Source organism: Sus scrofa, chromosome 14 (assembly GCF_000003025.6).
Source record: "Sus scrofa isolate TJ Tabasco breed Duroc chromosome 14, Sscrofa11.1, whole genome shotgun sequence".
Classification (NCBI taxonomy): domain Eukaryota; kingdom Metazoa; phylum Chordata; class Mammalia; order Artiodactyla; family Suidae; genus Sus; species Sus scrofa.
The window spans coordinates 66,675,988-66,703,671 of record NC_010456.5 but is presented as its reverse complement, the minus strand read 5'-3'; the positions used below and the strand labels follow the sequence as shown (position 1 = coordinate 66,703,671).

The 27,684-nt window shown below is 37.4% G+C and overlaps 1 protein-coding gene across 33 annotated transcripts in view; it reads left to right on the top strand.

Moving 5' to 3' along the window:
* The window catches only part of JMJD1C (jumonji domain containing 1C), a 326,067-nt gene that overhangs the window by 263,240 nt on the left and 35,143 nt on the right, over window positions 1–27,684 (top strand). For 11 of the 33 annotated variants that reach the window (XM_021073644.1, XM_021073643.1, XM_021073642.1 and 8 more), the window contains 7 exons: window positions 13,690–13,795; window positions 18,253–18,377; window positions 19,841–19,984; window positions 20,082–20,268; window positions 20,376–22,057; window positions 25,028–25,200; window positions 25,449–27,652. In XM_021073644.1, the coding sequence (XP_020929303.1) occupies window positions 13,789–13,795; window positions 18,253–18,377; window positions 19,841–19,984; window positions 20,082–20,268; window positions 20,376–22,057; window positions 25,028–25,200; window positions 25,449–27,652 (4,522 nt within the window). In that variant the 5' untranslated portion in view covers window positions 13,690–13,788. Of the gene's footprint in view, window positions 1–12,914; window positions 13,123–13,689; window positions 13,796–18,252; window positions 18,378–19,840; window positions 19,985–20,081; window positions 20,269–20,375; window positions 22,058–25,027; window positions 25,201–25,448; window positions 27,653–27,684 lie in introns of all 33 variants that reach the window. The other 22 variants (XM_021073659.1, XM_021073657.1, XM_021073658.1 and 19 more) reach the window with 5 other exon arrangements.

The window sequence follows — 27,684 nt, the reverse complement described above, 5'->3', positions numbered from 1 at the left end:
TCCTTGGCCAGGGGAACCCACACCACAGCAACAGCCTGAGCCATTGCAGTGACCACGCTAGATCCTTAACCTTTTGTGATACAAGAGAACTCTATAAAGTTTCTTCTTTCTATGAGTTATCTTTTAAAACTCCCCATTTTTTGGAGACAGAAAACTATAAAAAGCATTTAACATGCCTCATTCATTTTATGGTTGCTTTCTTTTTTTCTGATAAGAGTTTTTCTAGGTAAGTTAAACTTTTAGGAATAGCAAAACAGTGATTGGGAATAATCGTGAAGTACATTATGCATATTATCTTTGTTAGCGGTGCTAGGTAATTAAGATGTTTAATTATGATGCTTTGGAGTTACAGTTTTAACTCCCCCCTTAACTTCTGAATAAGTTAACACATTTGTTAAATATAAGCATTTGCTCTACATAGCCCAAGTGAAAGAACAGGTAGACTTAACTGGGTGTTGGGGGGTGGTCATAGTATTAAAGACTAAGTCACCTGGCAACTCCAAGTCTCTCAAGTTACAGGACTTGTTGGTTATTTCAGTTTGGACTAGATTGTTTTAATTTCTGAGGAAAGAGGAATATGGTATAGTAATTTCCAGGTATGTAGGCTTCTCATTTCCATAGCAGGATATTGGAAATAGTGAAAATGAGCCCCAGAAAGTATATGGCATGGTATTAATTTTGGAATTATCCTTTGCTTTTATTTTATTTTATTTTGTTTTGTTTACTTATTTATTGCCATGCCTATGGCATGTGAATCTTCCCTGGGCCAAGGATCAAACCCAGGCCACAGCAACAACCCAAGCCACTCCAGTGACAGCACCAGATCTTTAACCCGCTGCACCATAGGAGAACACCTTCATTTTATACTTTAAAAATGAATGTTTGGAATTCCTATTGTGGCACATTGGTTAACGAATCTGACTAGGAACCATGAGGTTGTGGGTTCGATCCCTGGCCTTGCTCCGTGGGTTGAGGATCCGGCATTGCCTTGAGCTGTGGTGTAGGTTGCAGACGCTGCTCGGATCCCTCATTGCTGTGGCTCTGGCGTAGGCCAGTGGCTACAGCTCCGATTAGACCCCTAGCCTGGGAATCTTCATGTGTCGCGGGAGCAGCCCTAGAAAAGGCAAAAAGACAAAAGACAAAAAAAAAAAAAAAGAATGTTCACTCTTTATGATTAGAATAGTCATGGGCACAATTGTCTGTATACTCTAGCTCAGTATTAGTTTGTACCTAAGAATTATTTTTAATAGAATACTTTTCAGAAAATATTAATGCAAACATAATTTTTTATTGTCTTAAGTTGAGCTCTCTCTCTCTCCCTCTTCACAAGGTAGGGTGAGACTGCAATAGGTAGAGTGCTAATCAAGGGCAAGGAAGTTGGGTTTTTTGTTTTATTTTCTTAAACTTCGGCTGTTCTGAAAGAATATTTTCAGTTGCTACTTTGGAAAACAGTTAACAGTTCCCAGGCCTTCCTGAGTTTGTTCAGTTGTAAGTTTGAGGAAACTGCAGTTAGTAAATTGTGGTTGGCAGATGCTGTAAGCAGGTGACTCAATAGGTTGAACTCATGATGACTCAACTATGTAAGAGCCATGCTGATAAATAGCTTGAAAGAAAAATTGCCTTCTAGACTTGAACTGCCATAAAAAGTTCAAAACAATTACTAAAAGGTACCACAAAGAATATTAACATGTGGCTTTAGAAGGAAAGACATTTTCCTTTAAGTGGCTTTAAATTTTTACCTAATTGTTTTTCTGATTTTTGCTTTGTGATAATTCTGAAAGGAGAAGACTCTTAGCAAATGTAGTTAAAAATGCAGAAATATTACAAGTCTGCATAAAGTATATTCAAAAGAATATTTTTTAAAGATCAGTTTTATTCAATTAGGAGATTAGCAGAGAAACAAATCGTAGTTGTTTTTAATTAATAAGTGTAATCTAATTAACTTTTTATTTAACCCTGATAAAACTGAACTAAACAAATAAAAGTAGTCATTTTCTTCTAAATTGATGTAATAGGACATGTATATTATATCCCATTCCAAAATCCCATTTGGGTTTTGATAAATTAATTACATCCGGTGAGTTGTAGAGTGTGTTGATTATGATATCCATTCCAAATTTTGGAATACCATATTCCTGTAAAATGATTAGCAGACATCATTTTCTGTATTTAACAATAAAATAATATGGTTAATTGTGTTTCCTTTCACTTTCTGTGATCCTGTTACTAATATCATAAGGAAAATATTGAAGAACTCAGAGATTATTCAAAAATTTAATTCTGCCAGTGTATGGATTAGAAAAGCTTGTGTGGGAAGAGTTTTGAGATTATACAGACCCTTGCTGATTTGGGATAAATTACCTAGTCTTTGAATATGTTTTTTCATCTATAAAAGAGAGAATAATATCAAACTAAGAAAGGAGTTGTTAGGATTAGATGAGTTTAAGACTAGTGAAAAGTTAACCTCTTCTGTCATTTAAAATTTAATTTTTTTATTGTTTACACTGACAAGTAAATATCCTTATTAAATAGACATTTTTTAAGGCTGAAAATATTTTGTCCTGTTAGTCATATTTAGGATATATTTAAAGTATATTGAAACTGAAGGATACTGCTCATCTAGGATGATTGAAGAGTGGTAATGCCAACAATCCATAGTCTTTGAGGATTGGTTTTGCAGTGTTTTTAAGGAATAGGGTAAGCAGATGTGACTTTCATCATATTGGCTTCATTTTGGTTAAATTGGACTTTAGTTTCAAAGATGAAGTATTGAAGGTGCTTTTTTCAGGGGTGTCAGTGTAGAGGTAAGCTTTTAAGAGTGAAAGGACAGCTGGCCCATGATATGTAAAATAGGTAGTCTTTCTGTCAATAATTAAAAACTGATTAAGTTTGGTTTTACATTCACCATCAGTTTTCCTAAATTATTATATGAGTGAAATACATATTAAAATGGGCAGTTAATCATCTATAGTACAATACTGAAGTGCAACAGGGAATATAAGGTATGATCATGTAAAACACCTGGTACTTTCTAAATTATCTTTTTTAAAAAGTTAATTTCTGGGAGTTCCCATTGTAGCTCAACAGGTTATGAACCTTACTAGTATCCATGAGGATGCAGATTTGATCCCTGGCCTCAATCCGGTGGGTTAGGTATCCACCATTGCAATGAGCTGTGGTGTAGGTCACAGACTCAGCTTGGAGCTGACATTGCTATGGCTGTGGCACAGGCCAGCAGCTGCAGCTGACCCTCACCTAGGAGCTTCCAATTTACTAACTGCAGTTTCCTCAAACTTAAAACTGATCAAACTCAGGAAAGCCTTAGAACTTCCGTGATCTAAAAATCGAAAAATAAAAGTTATTTACATGCATGTCCATAAGTTTGTGCCTATATAATCAATTCCTGGCCTTGCTATGTGGGTTAAGGATCTGGCGTTGCTGTGAGCTCTGGTGTAGGTCACAGACACAGCTCAGATCTGGCATTACTGTGGCGTAGGCCAGCACCTGTAGCTGAGATTTGACCCTTAGCCTGGGAACCTCCATATGCTGTGGGTGTGTCCCTAAAAAGAAAAAAAAGAAGCAACATAGCAGTAGTATTATTTATTTATTTATTTTTGTCTTTTAGGGCTGCATCCATGACATATGGAAGTTTCCAGGTCAGAGGTTGAATCAGAGCTGTAGTTGCAGGTTTATGCCACAGCCAAAGCCTTGCAGGATCTGAGCTTTGTTTGTGACCTATCACAGCTTGAGGCAACATCAGATCCAGTGAGGCCTGGAATCTAACCTATGAGCACATGAATACTAGTTTGTTTGTTACCATTGAGCCACAATACTGCATGTTGCAGTATTCTTAACTAGTAGAGAATATCAAGTAAAATTTTTGAGCACTGTTGATCATTTCTCTCAGTAGTACTTGGAGACAATTTTGTGACAGGATGTATTAGTGCATGTTCTTCCTCTTTACCCCAGTCAGTTTCTTTTTCAGAGTTCTCAGGGGCAGGCAGCCCTTGGAGGAACTAAAGAATCATTCTGTATTTGTCTCTGGATCCTCCATTCCTGTTTTGTTTTTTTAAAAATTTAAGTAAATGTATCTGTTCCTTGGGAGATAGTGTAAATAAGAGTGTGTTAAATTACCTTCTCATGGAGAAAACACTCAGTTTTCAATTTTAACTTCTAACCAGAAGTCAACATTTTATAAATGTGTACTTCATGTTTATAATCCTATAAACCACCATTGCAATTACAACCTAAACCTCCAATTGTGTCTGTAGTCTTGTTTTCTGAAAAAGACTAAGCATTTAACTTGAGGATCTATAATGTTTCTGGAGCTTTCTAGATATTAGGTAATTTCATATGTTACTCTTTTAAATTCTTAAGATTAAATGGTGATGCTATGAAAATGGACGGGATTGCAAACATGAAAAATCTGAGGCAAAGTTATGGTGGTATTTTCATTCTAAGCATAGACAAAATGACTCTCCCATTGATATGCTGGATATTATATTAAACAGCTTCAAGGCATCTATTGCTCTTAGGCCACAATGTCTAAAGAAGATACTTACTACAGAAATGTTATTTTTGAGGAAAAAATATAATATGTGAAAGTATTTCTAATTTTTTAAAGCTTTTGATTTAAATTGCTTCATTTGAATTGGTGTGGGGTCAGAGTCATTTATGACTTTTTTTTTTAAATTTATTTATTTATTTTGTCTTCTGTCTTTTTAGGGTCTCCCCTGCAGCATATGGAGGTTCCTAGGCTAGGGGTCTAATAGTAGCTGTTGCTGCCGGCCTGTGCCAGAACTCCAGCAACACAGGATCCTAGCCTCGTTTGTGACCTACACCACAGCTCATGGCAACACTGGATCCTTAACCCACTGAGCAAGGCCAGGGATCGAACCTGCAACCTCATGGTTCCTAGTTTCTGCTGCACCATGACGGGAACTCCCATCACTTTATTTTTTAAATTTTTGTCTCTAAATAAAAAGAAAAGTGGTACTAAGGATGTTATTTGAAAGCATGTATTTAAGAATTACAAAAGATTGAAATTATAGAGTTTGCTTTTTTCCCTTGTACAACTGAATCATTTTTAACCAATTAAAAATACACTTGAGAGTAAGTTCATGTTGTGGCTCAGTGGATTAAAAATCCAGCTAGTATCCACAAGGATGCGGGTTTGATCCCTGGCCTTGCTCAGTGGGTTAAGGATCCAGTGTTGTCTCAAGCTGCAGCGTAGATCTCCAATGTGGCTCTGATCTGGCATTGCCTGTGGCTGTGCCAGCAGCTGCAGCTCCAATTCAGCCCCTAGTCTGGGAACTCAATGATATATATATTTAAAACTTGGGAGGCCCCTGGTGACACAGTGGGTGAAGGATCCAGCATTGTCACTGCTGTGGCTCTGGTTGCTACTATGGCACAGGTTCAGTCTCTGGCTTGAGAACTTGGCCATGCTGCGGACATGACCAAAACAACAACAACAAAAAAAAACCAAACTGAAAGAAAGGGAGAGAGAAGAAAAGAAGATACTTAAATGTCATTCAAATTTTCTGAACATCACTCCCATTTCTAGAACTATTTCCATTAATAGTATTAAGTAAAAATAGAATTTCATTGTATTAACTACTGTTTACATCATTTCTGTTAAGAAATTAGATTTTTCTCATGTAGTTTTGGAATATAAGCAATGTATAAGGAATAGGCATGTATTATTTCCTTGACTTTTTGAATGAAGAAAGAATTGTGCAGACCATATAAAATATTAGCCTATTCCCTCTTCCTGCCTTTTGGATCTTTATGATTTTATTTCTATATCTTTTTTTTTTTAAAGATTCCACATATACGTACTATCATATAATATTTGTCTTTGTCTTACTTCACTTAGTAATATAATCTCTAGGTCCATCCGTATTTCTGCTGATGGCATTATTTTCATTCTTTTATGACTGAGTAATATTCCATTGTGTATATTATACCACATCTTCTTTATCCATTCTTCTGTCACTGGACATTTAGGTTGCCTCCATGTCTTAGGTATTATAAATAGCACTGCAATAAACATTGGAGTGCATATATCTTTTCGAATTATGGTTTTCTCTGGTCCATCAGTGGAGTTGCAGATCCTATGGTAGTTCTGTTTTTAGTTTTTAAAGAAATTTCCATTCTGTTCCTCAGTGACTGTACCAGTTTACATCCCCATTAGCAGTGTAGGAGGATTCCCTAAAATTTTTTTTTGAAAGATACAATTTCTTCTGCTTTTGTTTAAACTGTAGGCTGAATTCTAGACTTCCGAATTAACCAAAATCAGCTAGGAATTATGAGATTATATATATACAGAACTTAGTTATCTTTTGCTTTTAATTATGTAAAAAATTGTAATATGTTTGTCTTTTTAAAGATTGTGAGTGTGGAAAAGTTTAAAAATTAATCTCTGGTGTTCTTAATAAATCAGTTATATGAAACAGGATTAATGTTGGAACACTGTCTTTAGAAAATTTCTTTTTCAATGTATGTACCTATTTTTACCCTATTACGGAGTCCAGAGAAGTGCATGGTACCAACTTCTGTATATAATGAGTGTAATTTTTATTGACCCAAAGGAGTAGATCTTATATCTTTCGAAATGGGTAATTTTTCTACACTAAAGTATATTTTTATATTCAGAAAGCTAAATATGCTGCAGGAATGTTATCAGGGAAACTTACTTGTGAAAGCCTTAAGAAATGATTTATCTTGTAGTTCCCTGGTGGCTCAGCAGGTTAAGGATACCAGTGTTGTCACTGCTATGGCTCAGTTGCTGCTGTGGTTCAGGTTCAGTAACTCAAAACATGCTCTGATCATGGCCAAAACAATTCTTAAAATGTTTTTTCTTTAATAGTGAAAAGGATTTGGTAATTTATTTTTCCTACGCTAATGAATATGCTGTCATTTATGAAAATAGAGTTTATAATCAGTTTGCTGTCAAATTGCATTGCGTTGATTAGAAGTTTTCGATCTTGCTTTGTACAAAGAGTTTGTTTGTTTGGACCATGCCTAGGGCATGTGGAAGCTCTCAGGCCAGGGATTGATCCCCCATGCTACAGTTGTAACCAGAGCCACAGCAGTGACTCTGTGGGTAGGCAAACCATGACCACAGGCCAAATCAAACTTGCCTCCTGTATGAGGCCTTTTACTTTTTTTTAACGTTTAAAAAAAGAATTCAAAGGAAGAATAATATGTCAGGACACTTGAAAAATTTGTGAAAATCAAATTTCATATAATGCCAATAAATGAACTTTATTGGAACATTGCCATTGCCCATTCATTTATATATTGTTTATGATATTGTTTGGCTACTTTGGGCACTTCCAGTAGTAGAGTCGAGTCATTGCAACAGAGATGATATGACCTGCCAAGCCTAATATATTTACTCTGGCCCTTTAGAGGAGAAATTTGCCAACTCTTGCATTAAATTATGAAACTATATGGAAGCCCTCAGTGGTAGCTGCATTTAATTACGCTGCAGATGGTTTAGACAACTGTACTTTTTGAAAACCTCTGTTGTAACCCTCAGACTTTCAGGGTTTCTTGCTCCAGTACATCTTTTTAACCAAGTTGGTTCTTCTATAAGTTATACAAGAATTGGCATGAAAGCATTTGGTGTCAATCTTGACCTATGTGGACTTAACATCTTGAGATGTTGACTTTTGGCTAGCATCCCCAGAGATCTAAGGACAGGCAATCATTTGTAGTTTTGCTGAAGCATGAATTTAAATTATAACGCTGATAAAATGGTGTGGCAAAGCACCATTCAATCACCCCAATCTGACATTCAAGATACAAATAGTTACTTTTATGATAACTCTTATAAAATACAATCAAGTATGATTTTTATAGGGGAACTTATATAATGTGATTTAAGATGTCACCAAAGGTCAAGGACTTAATTGCAGGAGGAAAAAAAAATTCTATTACTAAGCCATACTTGGTATCAGTTTGAAAGCAGGCATTCTTGATCAGAAATTGTCCAAAAGGAGAGAAATTGCTCCAGTTTTGTATTTCTTGTATCCTAAAATGAAAGTGCTATTCTAGATATCAGTTAAGGCTTTAGAATAAATCTCTTAAAATTATTAAGCCAGTCAACTCAGTCATCTAGATAGAAATTAACAACTAGTATACTATTTACTAATTTATGCTTTTGCTGTCTCTTTCGTCAGTAATTAAATCAAGAGTATGTGTAACATAAAGACAATATTCGTTGATCTAGTAAGCACTTTGTTATGGTAAGAAAAATCACTCCTTTATGGTCTTACAAAATGTGTTGCATATATTTTGAGCACTGCCTTAATACTACTATTCCTAAACCTGGTGTATCAAGGTATAGCTGGATATTTAAGTGCTGTGATTTTTTTTGGGGGGGAGGGTCTTCTTTTTTTTAGGGCTGCACTTGCTGCATTTGGAAGTTCCTAGTTTGGAGTTGAATCCCAGCTGGAGCTGCTGGCCTATATCAAGCCATGTCTGCGACCAACACCACAGCTCATGGCAACGGTGATCCTTAACCCCCTGAGTGAGGCCAGGGATCGACCCTGAGTACTCTTGGTTACTAGGCAGATTCCTTTCCACTGAGCCACGACAGGAACTCCCTAGTGCTGTGATCTTTTTATGCTGTTGGTGATTGTTACTATTTCTATTTGAACTGGGATAAAGTAGAGAATTGCTTAAAAAATAAATTACAGTAGTCTTACTATCAAACTACAGATTCCAACTTGAATTTAACTTTTGAGGAATGCTGCTTTTTAATTTCATCATAATCTTCTGTACTTGTGGGGGGGGGAGTCTGTATTTTGACAGTCTCAAATAGTAATTTAGTGTGGTGTTTACCTAGAAATATAGCATTTGGGAATTTGTAGGTCATGACTAAGTGATATTACCAAAGTGATTGTCTTCTCTTTTACGCTTTCTGATTATAAGATTGCATGAGTTTAACATCTTAAGGCTTTTCTCTTTTGATGAGTGTTAGACTTTTCTAAGTGCAGATTTCACTTAACTAATGTAAGGTTACAGAAAGGTAACTTCCAGCTTAATGTTTTTCAGTTCTTTGCTTTTGGCCCATTCTGACTTAAGATAATGTTCCCTTTCACCTCCATATGATGTGAAGAAATATGTCAGATTTTGAAAGGTAGTGACACTAAGTAGTCTATTTTTTATTCCCTTTCTTTTTTTTTTTTTTTTTTTTTTTTTTCTGTTTATTTGTTTTTAGGGCCGCACCCTCGGCATATGGAAGTTCCCGGGCTAGGGTTCGAATCAGAGCTTCACCTGCCGACCTACACCACAGCCACAGCAGTGGCAGATCCAAGCTGCATCTGTGACCTACCCCACAGCTCACGGCAATGCCAGATCCTTAACCCACTGAGTGAGGCCAGGGATTGAACCCGCGTCCTCATGGATACTAGTTTGGGTTCATTAACCACTGGGCCATGAGAGGAACTCCCTGTTTATTCCATTTCCTTGAACTAGTTCAAGAGAAACAAAAAGTAAATGAAAAGAAGCTGAACTTAACAATCGCAGAACTAGATTCACATCCTGACTCTAACGATAGACACCTCTGTGTTTAATGTGTAGAAGGGGTATAATAATCTCAGCTTTACATAATTGTTAGAAAAATTAATAAGTATGGAAAGTACCCAGCATGGTATCTGCCATAGTAAATGCTCAACTGTGTTAGCTATTTTTCTTTGTTATTATTTACATTCAAGTGTCCCACTAATGTCCAGTTAAAGCTAACCTCTGTCTTTGCAAAAGAAGGAAAAGCACAGCACCCAAGTAAACTTGGCATAGTACGTTGTTTTTTGATCTTATGCAAGCTATAAAGGCACAGCCAAAGTTGTTAGTTGCATTCTGTGAAAGAAAATGAACATTCATAACTAGTTTTTATTTTTTAATTAAAAAAAATTTTTTTTGTTCTTTTTGTCTTTTTAGGGCCGCACCTGTGGCATATGGAGGTTCCCAGGCTAGGGGTCCAATTGGAGCTGTAGCTTCTGGCCTACGCCAGAGCTACAGCACTTGGGATCCGAGCCATGTGTGCGACCTACACCACAGCTCACGGCAACACTGGATCCTTAACCCACTGAGCGAGGCCAGGGATGGAACCGCAACCTCATGGTTCCTAGTCGATTCATTAACCACTGAGCCACGACGGGAACTCCCATAACTAGTTTTTAATTACAGGTAGATACTCTTCTCTGTGAGTTTGCTTTACAGCCTTATACGTGATTTTTAGCACTTTGACAACATTGTTTATTTAGGTCAGTACATAGAGGAGGAAATTTCATTTGGCTGTCTGCTAGCAACTCTTACACAAGATTTAATCATATATCCTTTTGTGAACTTTTTTAAAATGGGAAAGATGACTGACAACTCAACAGAAATACCTCAAATTTACAAAGCACTGAACATAGAGGAAGACTTGAGCAACACTATGACTATCATAATCAGTGTATTGGGAAATTTTACATGGGCTTTAATTATTTCATAACACATATCATCCAGTACCATGGTTAATTCAGAATTGAATGTGTTAAGAAAACTAGTTTCTATAATTTTTTAAAAGTCTTATTGTAAAAACATACTCCTTACTATCAGGTGAGGTATTACTCTACTTTTTAGATGAGGAAATTAATACATAGAAATTTGAATTTAAAGTAATTTCAGCAGGTAGGTAGACTGAAATTATCAGTTTTTTTTTTTTTTTTTTGTCTTTTGTCTTTTGTTGTTGTTGCTATTTCTTGGGCCGCTCCCACGGCATATGGAGGTTCCCAGGCTAGGGGCTGAATCGGAGCCGTAGCCACCGGCCTACGCCAGAGCCACAGCAACGCGGGATCCGAGCTGTGTCTGCAACCTACACCACAGCTCACGGCAACGCCAGATCATTAACCCACTGAGCAAGGGCAGGGACCGAACCCGCAACCTCATGGTTCGTAGTCGGATTCGTTAACCACTGCGCCACGACGGGAACTCCTGAAATTATCAATTTTTAATGGTATACTTTTTTCCCTAAAAATGAATGGGTTGAAAAGATACTTGTATAATGATCTAGGAAATACAGCTCATTATTTTAACCTGTTGGATAAAAAGAATGTAAATAAGTATTGAATAAATTTTCCTTCTCAGTAGTTTTTTTTGGGGGGGGGTTAGGGGTGGTTTGTTTGTTTTGTTTTTGTCTCTTTAGGGCCACACCTGCGGCATATGGAGATTCCCAGGCTAGGGGTCGAATCAGAGCTATAGCTGCCAGCCTATGCCACAGCCACAGCAATGCGGGATCCGAGCCATATCTGCAACCTACACCACAGCTCACAGCAACATCAGATCTTTAACCCACTAATCAAGGTCAGGAATCCAACCTGTGTTCTCATGGATGCTAGTCAGATTCATTTCTGCTGAGCCAAGATGGAAATTCCCCATCTCAATAGCTTTAGTTACAAAATTTCAATACCGGGTATGGTTTTTGGTTTTTTGTTTTTTTGTTTTGTCTTTTTGCCATTTCTTGGGCCGCTCTCGCGGCATATGGAGGTTCCCAGGCTGGGGGGTCCAATCGGAGCTGTAGCCGCCAGCCTACGCCAGAGCCACAGCAACTCGGGACCTGAGCCACATCTGTGACCTACACCACAGCTCACAGCAACGCCATATCCTTAACCCACTGAGCGAGGACAGGGATCGAACCCAAAACCTCATGGTTCCTGATCGGATTCGTTAACCACTGTGCCATGATAGGGACTCCTTTCTTTTTTTTTTTTTTTTTTTCTGGTACTGGTTTTTTAAATCACACCTATACTGGTCTATAAAGTATTGGCAATGCTGCCTTAATAGCAGTTCATACTCCTTCCTCTCAAATAAATAAAGCCTTGAAAACAGTAGATTATAGTAAATTTTGTACAAGTCAGTTGTGACATCCATGTGATTGTGTGATTTTTCTAGGCAAGTTCCCATCTTCTTCATGCCACTTAAATCTCTAGAATAAGAGTGTTAATCTTATTATAATAATTGTAATAAAGGTGGGTGTTGATACTAGAGAAGACTTAGGGCTGCAGAAAAATAAAACCATTCAAAAATTTGGAGGACTTTCATGTCGGGTAGGAAAGCTATTAGGCTTGTGTTGACTCCAAACAGTTAAGCTTGGATCTGTGTATGGAAGTTAAAGTGAGAAAAATGTTAAAAGAACTTGATACTTGTCAGAACAGTCTGGAAAAGATAATGGTTTTCCTTGGGAAAGTTTTATGTTTTGCCTGTTAGACTATTCTGTTACCTGTTGTGTCTTCAGTTTAGAGTCTGAACTCTCCATGGTATTTTCTATTACTAAAATAATGAGATTAACTAAGTATGCAGTGTATTATTAAGTGGATAGAGAAAAGGGATTTCTAGAAAATTTCTTTACAAAAAGGAAGACGTATCATGTGCTTTCTTCCCCCTAAAATACAGACTTAACCTGCTTTTTGTATAACACTTTTCCATACACTTTAGTATTACTTTATGCTATAAAGCAGCATTTCTATATATTTTCCAAGAAACATAGTTGATAATTTTAAAGGTCTTTACTTCTGTTTGTTGATGTTCACCAGGCATAAATGAAATGTCAGAGTATTTACCACAATGTTATTTCATAAATACAGAGTAGTCCCTTAACACAGTAAGGGGATGAGAAGAAAAGTGCTTTATTTACTTGGGTAAACTTTAGGGCAGAAGAGTGAAGTATTTCCTGCTTGATAGAGATTCTTTGTACTCGTCAGCCACCTTTTGCCTTTTCTAAATTAAATTGCCAAATTATTTTTATTTGCCAGGTAAAAGTCCCTTCATTTAGCTCCTTCTGTTCACTGGTTTCCATGATCTGCTAGTCCACTTTTAAAAGGGCCGCCAAATTGACAGTGCTGCTTTGTTGTTCTTCCCAGCTCTACTCTAGGGCTCCTGCCGCTGATCTCAAATGCAGGAGCAGCAGAGGTGCTTTGAGAGAGAGAGAACAGAATGTCAAAGAGTCCAGCGGGGGACCAGCAGATTGTGGGAAACCATGTGACTGTGTGATTCACATCTCCAAGGAGAGAGAACCGGTTGTTTCTGTGTCTAGATCCACCCTGTTATGAGGATAATACCATCAATAATGTAATTTTAATTGCCTGGATGCTTTGACAGTGGCTTGAAAGAATAAAACTTAGCAGTGAAGTTACTGGTCAGATGAGTTCAAGTACAACTTAATTTGATGACATTTAAATCAAAATCGTGGATTATAACGTGTAGTTTACAGCTGATATTTTAGGCATTATGGGGAGAGGTATCTCATCTTTGTGTATATATGTATTGTCACTAAAATATTCACCTAGATTCTTTGGCTTCCAACCTTAGATGACCTGAAGCTCTTTCTTTGGTTTGTATATTGCTTCTAACAGTAAAACTCTTTAAAAGGTGACTTGTATAAGACTTAAAGTTAGAAAACACATTTGTAAATTTCAAATTTTGTCTTAAGACATTGTCAAAGATCAAATCTTACCATGGGTTAATTTCTTAGGCTCTGTTGTTATTGCTAATGAACTATAACTTCTAAGTTTGCATTTTTGCATACACTTAGATCAAGGAATTTTCTTCAGTCCTTAGAACATATAGGAGAGAAAGTTGATAACATTTATGATAGGACAGCGTAACATGGACCTTTTTTTTAATCTATAATTCTAGGACGACATAGACAGCCTAAACCCAGTTCTCAGGGACAACCCGCAACTTCAGGAAGAAGTGAAAGTCTGGGTAAAGGAACAAAAGGTTCAGGAGATTTTTATGCAAGGTAACTATTGTGAAGTTATGCATTAATAATTTTTTTTTTTGAAACTGGGCAATTTCTCATGTTTGATTTTGGTTGTTCAGTTACATGCAATATAAATAGAAGACCCAGTCTAATATTTTGAGTTATATACAGTCCAGGGAAAGTAATAGCAAAATTAGAATAATTTCAATAGGAAGTTGACAACTTCACCAGCTTTCTAACTAATTTGAGCTAAATGCCTGGAATGAAATTAACCACACAGGTGTTTTGTTGATGGGAAAATTTCCACATTACAGAATGCTTTAGGCGTGTCCTTCCTGGAGAAGGAATCATTGTTTGCTGTGGAGGGTTGCCCAAAGCCACAGTTAATTTCCTATGAAGAATGCTGTTGGTATTTGATAAAAGTGGCCTGTTTCAGTTTGCCTTCCTCAGCAGTGACCGCAATACTAGTCTTAATTTTGTTTCCCTTTTTTTTTTTTTCAGTAAGTTATAAGTTTGTTTTCAAACCACTAAGATTTTTGATGCTTAGGGATTTCTTTTCCTGTCAGTAAAATCATATATTATAAATGTAAACTTTTCGTGAAATTGGGCTGAAACTGGGACAATATGACATGAAGTATCAATACTGAGTTGAGTGTTTTGGTTGGTGTTTTGTTTTATTTTATTTTATTTTATTTTATTTTATTTTATTTTATTTTTTTGCTCTGCCCCACAACATGTGGAAGTTCCAAGGCCAGGGATGAAATCCGCGCCACAGCTGTGACCTGGGCTGCTGCAGTGACAAGGGCAGATACCTAATTCACTGTGCCACAAGGGAATTCCCTAGCTAAATGTTTTTTCAAAGGAATTTTCTTGTTAAATTCTCATATTTATCCCAACCTCAACTTCCATCCCATTTAACTTAAGCATTAGTAAAAGTAATCTCAAAGTTGTGGCTGTTTGTCTTTGTATGAGTGTTTTGCTTTCTAGGGCCGCATCTTCGACATATGGAGGTTCCCAGATTAGGGGTCCAATCGGAGCTGTAGATGCTGCCCTATACCATTGCCGCAGCAACGCCAGATCTGAGCCACTCCTGTGACCTACACCACAGCTCACAGCAACGCCAGATCCTTAACCCACCGATCAAGGCCAGGGATCGAACCTGCGTCCTCATGGATCCTAGTCAGATTTGTTTCCGCTGCACCATGATGGGAACTCCTCCTCTTTGTAGTTTTTATAGCAGCAGATCATTTAATAAATTCTCCTTAGCTAAATATTTTTTAAACTTTTAATGTGGAGACTTTGAAACAGACACAGAAATAGGATATTTCAGTGAATTTCCATGTGTTTTTCTCCTGGCTCCAACAACTGTAAAGCCTTGATAGATTCTGCCCCACCCATACTCTCATGTATTTCCATCAATTTGTTGACACTGCTGTGTGTTTCTGTTTTGTTTTGTTTTTTGCTTTTTTTTTTTGTCTTTTTGTCTTTTTGCCATTTCTTGGGCTGCTCCCTCGGCATATGGAGGTTCCCAGGCTAGGGGTCTAATTGGAGCTCTAGCCTCCGGCCTACACCAGAGCCATAGCAACACAGGATCTGAGTCACATCTGCAACCTACACCACAGCTCATGGCAACGCTGGATCCTTAACCCACTGAGCAAGGGCAGGGATCTAACCTGCAACCTTATGGTTGCTAGTCAGATTCGTTAACCACTGAGCCATGATGGGATCTCCTGTTTTTTGCATTTAGGGCCACGCTGGTGGCATATGAAAGATCCCAGGCTAGGGGTCAAATAGGAGTTACAGCTGCTAGCCTACGTCACAGCCATGGCAATGCCAGATCCTTGAACCCACTGAGTCAGGCCAGGGATCTAACCAGGGTCCTCATGGATCCTAGTTGGGTTCATTACCACTGATCAGTGACAGGAACTCTGCTGTGTTCTTATTTTATTTCATTTATTTATTTATTTTTTTACTTTTTAGGGCCACACCCGCAGTATGTGGAAGTTGCCAGGCTAGGGGTCAGATTGGAGCTACAGCTGCCAGCCTACACCACAGCCTCAGCAACGCAGGATTTGTACCACATCTTCAACCTATACCACAGCTCCTGGCATTAGCACATTCTTAACTTGCTGAGCGATGCCAGGATCAAACCCATATCCTCATGGGTCTTAGTTGGGTTGGTTAACCACTGAGCCATGAAGGGAACTCCCTACTATGTTCTAGTTTTTGTCTTTTTGTCTTCTTTTGTCTTTTTGTTGTTGTTGTTGCTATTTCTTGGGCCGCTCCCGCGGCATATGGAGGTTCCCAGGCTAGGGGTTGAATCGGAGCTGTAGCCACCGGCCTACGCCAGAGCCACAGCAACTCGGGATCCGAGCCACATCTGCAACCTACACCACAGCTCACGGCAACGCCGGATCGTTAACCCACTGAGCAAGGGCAGGGACCGAACCCGCAACCTCATGGTTCCTAGTCGGATTCGTTAACCACTGCGCCACAACGGGAACTCCTATGTTCTAGTTTTAAACAAAGCCACCATACCATTACCTTGCTGAAAATTAATTTTTCCTTAATACCAAATACTGAATACTCAGGTTCAAGATTCCATTTGTCTCATATATGTCTTTAGTCACTTTTCACGTGATTGATTTTCTATTTTACTTTTAATTTACTTTTAATCTGGGATCCACAAAATGTCCACAGATTGATGGTTGATATGACATTTCTGTTGCTCTTTTTTTTAACCCTTATCTTTTTTCCTTCCTTTCTTAGCAATTTATTTGTTGAAAAGCCAGGCTAATATTTTCTAAAGTAATTTTTTGTTTCTTCCTCATGTTCCTAAAGGCGAAGAAGTTGAGTCAGTAGTCCATTTTTATCCTAAGCAGAATTACTTGAGGCTGACTTTATTTTTTTATTTTTTATTTTTTATTTTTCTTGTCTCTGCCTTTTCTTGGGCCGCTTCCACGGCATATGGAGGTTCCCAGGCTAGGGTCTAATTGGAGCTGTAGCCACCAGCCTACGCCAGAGCCACAGCAACTCGGGATCCAAGCCACGTCTGCGACCTACACCACAGCTCGTGGCAACGCCGGATCCTTAACCCACTGAGCAAGGCCAGGGATCGAACCTACAACCTCATGGTTCCTAGTCGGATTCATTAACCACTGTGCCACGACGGGAACTCCGAGGCTGACTTTAAATTATGTTTGATGGTTGGAATAAGGCAGATAAGACGCTGTGCTGATATGAATTCAAAATTGGTTACCTTTGGAGTATAGCTTTTTCTGTATTACATTCAGAAAAAAAAAAAATCTAGTCTTTCTCTTCCATAGTTAGAAATTCTAGGAGTTCCCTGGTGGCTCAGCAGGTTACAAATCTGGCATTGTCACTCCTGTGGTATATGTCACTGCTGTTGTGCAGGTTCAAATCCCTTGCCTAGGAACTTCCACATGCCACAGGTGCACCCAAAAAAAAAAAAATTCCAAGGGTAGAATTATATAAGTGGTTATAGCCATGAATGGGTTTAATTTACAGGTCATATGGAATACTTTGGACAGATGCATTAATTCATTTATATTTTAGGCTGATATTGGAACTAGATTAAAAAAAAAAAACTAGCAAGTGAGTTCCTGTCGTGGCTCAATGGAAATGAATCCGACTAGAAACCATGAGGTTGCAGGTTCAATCCCTGGCCTTGCTCAGTAGATTAGGGATCCAGCCAGTATTGCCGTGAGCTGTGGTGTAGGTCGCAGACTTGGCTCGGATCCTGCATTGCTGTGGCTGTGGTGTAGGCCGGCAGCTGTAGCTCTGGGGGAAAAAAAGGTTAAATAAATAAATACTAGCAAGTATTAGGCCATTAATTGGTATGTTAAGTGTCTTATGACTAGAAGAAAAGGTTTTTTTTTTGGAATCAAAAGAATAAATTTAGTCTTAGCTTTTTAACTTAAAGATGAATGTAACCTATCAACCTCACATGTTTTATTTTTATAAATGGGAAAACAATACCTAAGATTTGGAGAAGATAAAATAAGCTTTTACAGATTTTGAAGACACTCTGTAAATTGTAAATATATCGTACTATCATTAAGGTGCATCATTTCCCCTCCTTATTAACTTTCTTATTAAACTTTCAAGTATTTGATTGTATTTTAGCACCTGTGAATTGAAATTTTTCTCTCCATTATTCTCTTTCAAGATATTTAAGTAAATAAGTCTTTTATGAATTAATCATTCCTTATTTTATGAGGTATATAGAGACAAATATCCCTTTAAAAAGTGAGTTTAATCCAAAAGTATACCAAAATGGCATTTTAGTGCCATATTTATAAGTTCAGCTGACAGTCTCTGCATGTTTTCAGACTTTGATAGCTTTTCCTAGCTGTCACAGAGGAATCAGAATTTGTAGTGGCTTATGGTAGGGTTTTGGCAACTAGAAAGCTCAGATAATTTCCAAATTACCTTTCTGTTTCATCCATGAATTGTGCTTGTGTGTTTTTTTTAAGGTCCTTATTCCTTGAATGGATACAGAGTGAGAGTATATAGACAAGATTCTGCCACCCAGTGGTTTACTGGCATAATTACTCATCATGATCTCTTTACACGCACCATGATCGTTATGAATGATCAGGTAAATAGTCCAACTAATGTTTTTGAAAAAAGATGGTTACAATTCACATATTTCATGCCCCTGCCCCCCAAGAGATCACCAAGTTAATGTTAAATAATTTTCATCTCTAGGTATTTTTGTAGTCATATACTCCTAATAAGTTCACATGTATCTGATGTTACATAGAGGTCACTTTAGGTCACAGAGAGATAATGATGCCAAATTTATTTCAACGCTAATAAAATCAGTCCCTGAAATGGAGGCATGAAATTTATTTAGTCTTTTTTTTAATCCTTAGTTCATCTAAAACTTAAAGTTTCTGCTTTTCTGTCTATCCAGTAATAAAAATATTTCCCAAATGGTGTCTTTTCATGGATAAAAACTTTAATGAACACTAAAGTTCTTTTTACATCAAATTTCTGAGTTGGTATGCTTAAGTTTTATGATGAGTATTATGAATATTAAGGATATAAATTTCATGCGGCGTTTTACGTAACAATATGAAAGTCTTAATTTGAAATCTGTTAAAGTTGTAGTTTATTTACCACCCCAAAATAGATATTTACACCTTCCTACCAGAATAGATTGTGGAAATTATTTGAATAAATGAGAACCCCTCTATAAACAATGCAAATGCTTTGGTTGACATTTTAGTCAGAATGCTAAATAAATTGTATCATTTAATTAAAAAATTTTTTTTCCTAAAAAGCCTTCCTCTCTCAGTGAAGCACAAAATTATTTTTAGTTTTTAAAATAGTTCTTTAACCTTTTAAAAATTATTTTCATTTGTACGATTTTTGTCCTTTTCTGTTTCACGTTCCACCTTCTTTTATTTTACAGCTGTTTTCTTTTGAAAATTACTTCCTATTTTTGAAATACATTTTATGATTTGGCATTATACTCTTAAAGAACTGTCTTTGTTTTTCTTTTTTGTCTTTTTTTTTTTTTTTTTTTGTCTTTTGTTGTTGTTGTTTCTATTTCTTGGGCCGCTCCAGCAGCATATGGAGGTTCCCAGGCTAGGGGTTGAATCAGAGCTGTAGCCACCGGCCTACGCCAAAGCCACAGCAATGCGGGATCCGAGCCGCGTCTGCAGCCTACACCACAGCTCACGGCAACGCCGGATCCTTAACCCACTGAGCAAGGGCAGGGACCGAACCCTCAACCTCATGGTTCCTAGTCGGATTCGTTATCCACTGCGCCACGACGGGAACTCCTGTCTTTGTTTTTCAAGGTATACTTGCAGTAGGTTATTTGCTTTTTAACTTTTCGTGAGCACATGACACACATAGGATTCAAAGGGTTAAGAAGGTAACTTTGTCTTTAATGATTAGGGTTGGTTTATTATAAGTCTGACAGTGTCTTATGCATTAAGGATCCAAAACTGATTTCTAAACAATTCTACTTACTAAGGAAATTATACCTAAATATCACATTGGCTAGCTGACTGGATTTAATTTTTGTTCTTGTTTTGTGTCATGGATTAGGTTCTAGAACCACAGAATGTCGATCCTTCTATGGTTCAAATGACCTTTCTAGATGATGTTGTTCACTCTTTGTTAAAAGGTGAAAATATTGGCATTACGTCACGGCGAAGATCTCGTGCCAGTCAAAGTAGCAACACTGTTCACGTATGTATATTGTTAGTGATGAATTACTGTAAAATATTTTCTCCTAAATTATGTGGACTATGGTAGTAAATAATCATTGTTATTTGGTTATTTTTAGGGTCATTATACACGTGCCCAAGCAAATAGTCCCAGACCAGCAATGAACTCCCAAGCTGCTGTACCAAAACAGAATTCACACCAGCAACAAAGAAATATTCGTCCAAATAAGAGGAAGGGCTCAGATAGTAGTATACCAGATGAAGAGAAGATGAAGGAAGAAAAATATGATTATATAGCACGAGGAGGTAGGAATCACTTTTTTGAGGAATAAGAACAAATAAAACAACATTTAAAATATACTAATTTAATATTGATACAAAAAATAAAATTGTTCTTTTTTTAAATCTTATAGAAAATCCTAAAGGTAAAAATAAACAGGTGATGAACAAAAGAAGGAAACCTGAGGAGGATGAAAAGAAACTAAATATGAAAAGACTACGAACTGACAATGTTTCAGACTTTTCTGAGAGCAGTGACTCAGAAAATTCAAATAAAAGAATAATAAATAATTCCTCAGAGCATAAGCCAGAGAATGAATTGAAAAATAAAAACACTTCAAGGATAAATGGAGAAGAAGGAAAATCCCAGAATAATGAGAAGGCAGGAGAAGAGACGCTAATAGATAGTCAGCCTTCCTGGGATCAAATACAGGAAGATAAAAAACATGAAGAAACAGAAAAACAGAAGTCTCTTGACTCTCAGCTTCAAGAAAAAACGGTTATCCATTCATCCGAACAGGCCACACTTTCTGATCATAATTCTAATGATTTACTTCTACAGGAATGCAATATGGAAAAAACACATACAGTGGAATTATTACCAAAGGAGAAATTTGTATCCAAACCACCCACACCAAAATGTGTTATTGATATTACGAATGACACTAATACAGAAAAGGTGGCTCAGGAAAGCTCAAATACCTTTGGCCTTCAGACACTTCAGAAAGTGGATCCTATCATTAGTGATTCAAAACATTCAAGTGCAAATACAAAATACTTGGAAATAACAAACCAAGATTCTGACCAGAGCTGGGTCGGTGATGTAGTTAAAGTAGATTTAACCCAATCAAATGTTAGGAATGCTCCAGGGAATGATAACTTGAATATGGAAAAAGAGAAAAATCAGTATGTCTCTTATATATCTTCTCTAAGTGCAGTTTCTGTCACAGAAGATAAACTGCATAAGCGAAGTCCACCCCCAGAAACTATAAAATCTAAAGTTAATACTTCAGTAGATGGTCACAAGACAAAGTCTAATCCCTCACCTGAAATTGTTAAACCTAAAATTAACCATTCTCCTGATTCTGTAAAGTCTAAGGCCACTCATGTGAATAGCCAAACTGCTGGTGAAAGAAGACTGGCAAATAAGATAGAACATGAGTTATCAAGGTGCAGTTTTCATCCAGTTCCTACTCGAGGCAGTACATTAGAAACTACAAAAAGCCCTCTTATCATTGATAAAAATGAGCATTTCACAGTTTACAGAGATCCTGCACTTATTGGGTCAGAAACAGGAGCTAATCACATCTCACCTTTCTTAAGCCAACATCCTTTTCCTCTTCATTCTTCATCCCATAGGGCATGTTTAAATCCAGGTAGCCATCACCCTGCCTTAACCCCTGCACCCCATTTACTGGCTGGATCATCCAGTCAGACTCCATTACCTGCCATTAACACTCACCCTCTGACTAGTGGTCCACACCATTCTGTTCATCACCCTCATTTACTTCCTACTGTGTTACCTGGAGTGCCTCCTGCCTCCCTGCTTGGTGGCCACCCCCGACTAGAGACTGCTCATGCCAGCAGCCTGAGCCACTTAGCACTAGCACACCAGCAACAACAGCAGTTGTTACAGCACCAGTCACCTCATCTTCTTGGACAAGCTCATCCTTCTGCTTCATATAATCAGCTTGGACTTTATCCAATTATTTGGCAATACCCAAATGGAACACATGCATACTCAGGACTTGGTCTGCCTTCTTCTAAGTGGGTTCACCCAGAAAATACCGTTAATGCCGAATCTTCATTAAGGAGGGTAAGTTAAGCTGTGGTTTACCACATCTTATCTTTATTAGTCAACATTATGTACAAGTGCTTTTTTTCAAAATCTTTTAGATTTCTTACTATAAAATAGGTTAGAATTTCTGCAATAGATGTTTTTTTTCTTGGCCGCCTGCCCATGTCATGTGGAATTTCCTGTGCCAGAGATCAAACCCACACAGTGACCTGAGCCATTGCAGTGACAGCTCCAAAACCTTAACCTACTGTGTCGCAAGGGAACCCCACCTATTTTTTAAAAAGCCACTGTAAAGAAATAAACTTATTTCTAATATACCTGTTATGAAGAATGAATATCTTCATATAATTATGGTACATATCCCGTAATTATTTTGCTCAGGTAAATTCCTAGAAGTGAAACTTCTGTATATAAAATTTATATAAAATTTTAAGGCTTTTGATATGTATTACCAAGTTATTCCTAAAAGACAAATTGTTTCATTTTGCAGCTGGATACATTATATTGATGTATATGATAAGCTATGACTCTAAGTCCCCTGTCTCTTCAGAGTGTTAGAAATTCCTGATATTTGGGAGTGAGATTGGGGCTGAGGTTTTGTCTCTAACAGAGTATTAATAAAGGTGGTGGTATAGGGCTTTTATTCCTTTATGGCCTGTGTGGTTTTTCTAGCCAAATTATTTTTCATAGTAAGAAATGGTTGTTGAGGGCATGACCAACCACAGTATAAAAATGGAAGAAATGGCTTGTCAGTGTTAAACTCTAGGAGACAACCTAATCCTTAATGCTTGGTGCTAATTTTGGAATCTTTTAAAACACATTTAATTGGGAGTTCCTGTTGTGGCTCAGCCAGTTATAAACCCAACTAGTATCTGTGAGGATGCAGGTTCAATCTCTGGCCTCACTCAGTGGGTTAAGGATCTGGCATTGCTGTGAGCTGTGGTATAGGTCGCAGATGCAGCTTGGATCCCATGTTGATGTGGCTCGGTCGGCATTGGTCGGCAGCTACAGCTCTGATTTGACCCCAGCCTGGGAACTTCCATATGCTGCGGGTACAGCCCTAAAAAGTGGGGAAAAAAGTTATTTTTATTGTGATTAAAAACTGCATTAGGATTTCCTATCATGGTGCAGTGGGAACAAATCCGACTAGAAACCATGAGATTGCAGGTTTGATCCTGGGCCTCGCTCAGCAGTTTAAGGATCCGGTGTTGCCGTGAACTGTGGTGTAGGTCACAGATGTGGCTCAGACCCTGCATTGCTGTGGCTGTGGTATAGGCTGTCAGCTGTAGTTCCGATTAGACCCCTAGCCTGAGAACCTCCGTATGCCGTGGGTGCAGCCCTAAAAAGCAAAAAAGACAAGAAAACAAAACAAAAAACTACAACATTAAATTTACTTAACCATACCGTATAGTAGTATTAAATATACTCACATTGTTCTGTAATAGATCTCTAGAACTTTTTCATCTTGCAAAACTGAAACTTTGCCCATGAAACACTAATTTTCTCCACACTAGTTCTTGGCAACTACCTTTCTAACTTTCTGTCTATGATTATCTGCTTTAGATACTTCGTTTGAGTAGGTGCATACAGTATTTGTCCTTTTTCAGCTTAGTTCATGTAGCATAATGTCCTTAGAGTCCATCTGTGTTGTAGCATGTAACAGAACTTCCTTCTTTAAGGTGTGTAATATTCTGTTGTATATGTATATGTGCAGATACCCCTTTATGTGCATAATTGATTGCAAATTCGGATTTCTGGATCTGATAGAACTTAGATCTTTTTAACATATATTGGAATGATCCTTATTGCATGTGTATGTTTTTTATGTTAGGTTTATGTTTGCTCATTCAAACATATATTTGAATGATTCTTATGCGCATGTCTATATTTTTTTCTTATGTTAGGTTTTTAATGTATATTTTTAGTATAAGAAATTTTATAGCAGCCTATATTTGGCCTGATATCATATTGCTTTTGCATTATCATTTTGAGATGTAAAATTTATTTCCTTTGTTAAAACCGAAGGGTTATATTTTTTCAATATCTGATTCAACAAAATGTAACTCAAGAAATCATATTCTAGCAGAATGTTAGTGAGTTGTGGTATAGAAACAATCCTTAAGCATGTAATTAGATAGTTGTAAGTTTCAACATAGAGATAAATGTCACCAAGTATTCAGTGTGAAAAAGGCAGCATGTTGATAGAAAAAAAAATTAATTTTGCTGTACCTCCACACCTCCAAGTTGAATGATCCAGCAGTTTGTACCTTATAGTGAAATGAAAAACAAGTGGACCTGGAAAATGTAATTTTCTGCCAAATCTAAGTAAATTGTTACATTGAAAAAAGTCATTATTTCTGACAACAAAAATTGGCAAATGAATTTGATGAAATCTGGTGAATTTTTTTTTTTACTTTTTTTTTTTTGTCTCTTTAGGGCCACAGCCACAGCATATAGAAGTTCCCAGGCTTGGGTTCTAATTGGAGCTCTAGCTGCCAGCCTATGCCACAGCAATGTGAGATCTGAGCCATGTCTATGATCTGCATCACAGCTAATGGCAATGCCAGATCCTTAACCCACTGATGGAGGCCAGGGATCGAACCTGCATCCTCATGGATACTAGTTGGATTCATTACCGCTGAGCCAGGATGAGAGCTCCCTGGTTTTGTTTTTGTTTTCTGTTAGCACTATATAGTCTGTTGGTGTTAGAATTTTAGGGAGTCTTAAAAGCTAGGTTCTCTGTAAGTCATTTGTAAGAAAGGCAATGATTTCAAGATCTGTAATTAGTAAAAAAATAATAAATTTCTGGAAATAACCAATTTAATGCTAATTAATTTCCTTCATCATATGGAAAAATCCATGTATTGCTTATTTGTCTGAATATTTCTCATAAAATACATTTAGTAAAATTCACATACTTCATAAATATACTGTTACTGTGATATTGTTTAACTTTATCTAGTAACTGAAGTATGATTTTTTTAATAGAATTCTCCTAGTCCTTGGTTACATCAGCCTACCCCTGTGACCTCAGCAGATGGTATTGGATTACTTAGTCACATTCCTGTCAGACCTTCCAGTGCAGAACCTCATCGGCCTCTTAAAATTACAGCACATTCCAGTCCACCATTGACAAAAAGTTTAGTTGATCATCATAAAGAGTAAGTTCACCAATGCTTAAAACTTGTCTTTTTCTTAATTCACCTTATAAACAGATGGTTTAAAGTTAACAAATGTCTTAAAATTAGGCTTAATAAGTGCAATTATTTTTTTTGATATCCCTTCTAATTTTCTTAATAATATGCAAAGTCTTGTTTCACTTTCATGATAGAATAAAAATGTATGAAGCTATATTTTGTATCATACAAGAAAAAGTGTTTACAGAAACTTTTGTGTATTTTCTTTCCAGAGAATTAGAGAGGAAAGCATTTATTGAACCGTTACGTTCTGTTGCATCCACATCAGCAAAAAATGACCTCGATATAAATAGGTCACAGACTGGAAAAGATAGTCATTTGCACAGGCATTTTGTGGATCCTGTATTGAATCAATTACAGAGACCACCCCAGGAGACTGGAGAGAGAGTAAACAAATATAAAGAGGAACACCGTCGAATTCTTCAAGAAAGTATTGATGTTGCTCCATTTACAACCAAAATCAAGGGGCTTGAGGGTGAGAGAGATAATTATTCCAGAGTTGCACCATCATCTTCTAGCCCTAAAAGCCATGCCATCAAACAAGACAAAGATGTAGAATGTTCAGTATCAGATCTTTATAAAATGAAGCACTCAGTGCCTCAGAGTTTGCCCCAAAGTAACTATTTCACTACATTGTCAAATACTGTAGTCAATGAACCACCAAGGTCATACCCATCCAAAGAAGTTTCAAATATTTACACTGAAAAACAAAGTAATACCCTTGTAGCAGGAGCCAGTCCTCAAACTCTGACTTCATTTATATCATCTCTTTCAAAGCCCCCACCTTTGATTAAACACCAACCAGAAAATGAAGGTTTAGTAGGCAAGTTGCCAGAACACCTTCCCCATCAGATTGCTTCTCACTCAGTAACAACTTTCAGAAATGATCGTAGGAGCCCTACTCATTTGACAGTTTCTTCTACAAATACACTCCGGAGTATGCCTGCTTTACATAGAGCACCAGTATTTCACCCACCAATCCATCACAGTCTGGAAAGAAAGGAAAGCAGCTATAGTAGCCTCTCCCCTCCAACGTTAACTCCAGTGATGCCTGTAAATGCTGGTGGGAAAGTTCAGGAATCACAAAAGCCTCCAACTCTGATTCCTGAGCCAAAAGACACTCAGGCAAATTTTAAGAGTTCTTCTGAACAGGGTTTGACAGAAATGTGGAAATCTAATAATAACCTCAGCAGAGAGAAAGCTGAATGGCATGTGGAGAAAAGCAGTGGAAAGTCACAGGCTGCTATGGCATCTGTCATCGTACGTCCACCTTCTAGTGCAAAACTTGATAGTGTGCCAGCAATGCAGTTAGCTTCCAAAGATCGAGTTAGTGAAAGATCTTCAAATGGGGCAAATCAAACAGATTGCCTCAAACCAGCAGAAGCTGGAGAGACTGGAAGAATCATTCTGCCAAGTGTGAATTCAGACAGTGCTCACATAAAATCCGAAAAAAACTTTCAGGCTGTCTCACGGGGCAGTGTTCCCAGTTCAGTCATGTCTGCTGTAAATACAATGTGTAGTACCAAAACGGATATAGTCACATCTGTTGCTGCTACTACCAGTGTTTCCAGCTGGGGTGGTTCAGAAATAATTTACTCTTTATCAAATACCATTTTGGCCTCTAAATCCTTAGAATGTACCTCTTCAAAAACTGTTAGTCATTCAGTGGCTCAAACACAAGAATGTAGGGTCAGCACCACAGCTCCAGTTACACCAGCTAGTAGTAAGACAGGAAGTGCCCTTCAGCCCAGCTCTGGGTTCTCAGGCACAACTGATTTTATCCATTTAAAAAAGCACAAGGCAGCACTGGCTGCGGCTCAATATAAAAGTAGTAATGTCAGTGAGACTGAGCCTAATGCTGTGAAAAATCAGACATCTTCAGCCTCCCCTCTCTTGGATAGCACTGTAGTCTGTAGTACAATAAACAAAGCAAACTCTGTAGGAAATGGGCAAGCATCCCAGACAAGTCAGCCAAACTACCATACTAAACTGAAAAAGGCCTGGCTTACAAGACATTCAGAAGAAGATAAAAATACTAATAAAATGGAAAATTCAGGGAATTCTGTATCAGAAATTATTAAGCCATGTTCTGTAAATTTAATAGCCTCTACATCTAATGATGTACAAAATAGTGTAGATAGTAAGATCATAGTTGATAAATATGTAAAAGATGATAAAGTCAGGAGAAAAGCCAAAAGAACTTACGAATCTGGCTCTGAGAGTGGAGATTCAGATGAAAGTGAAAGTAAATCAGAGCAAAGGACTAAAAGGCAACCTAAGCCCACTTACAAAAAGAAGCAAAATGATCTTCAGAAGAGAAAAGGTGAAATAGAAGAAGATTTAAAACCCAATGGGGTTCTCAGCAGGAGTGCCAAAGAAAAAAGTAAATTGAAGTTGCAGAGCAACAATAATAGTGGTAAGTAAATTGATTACTTTGTTATCTCAGGT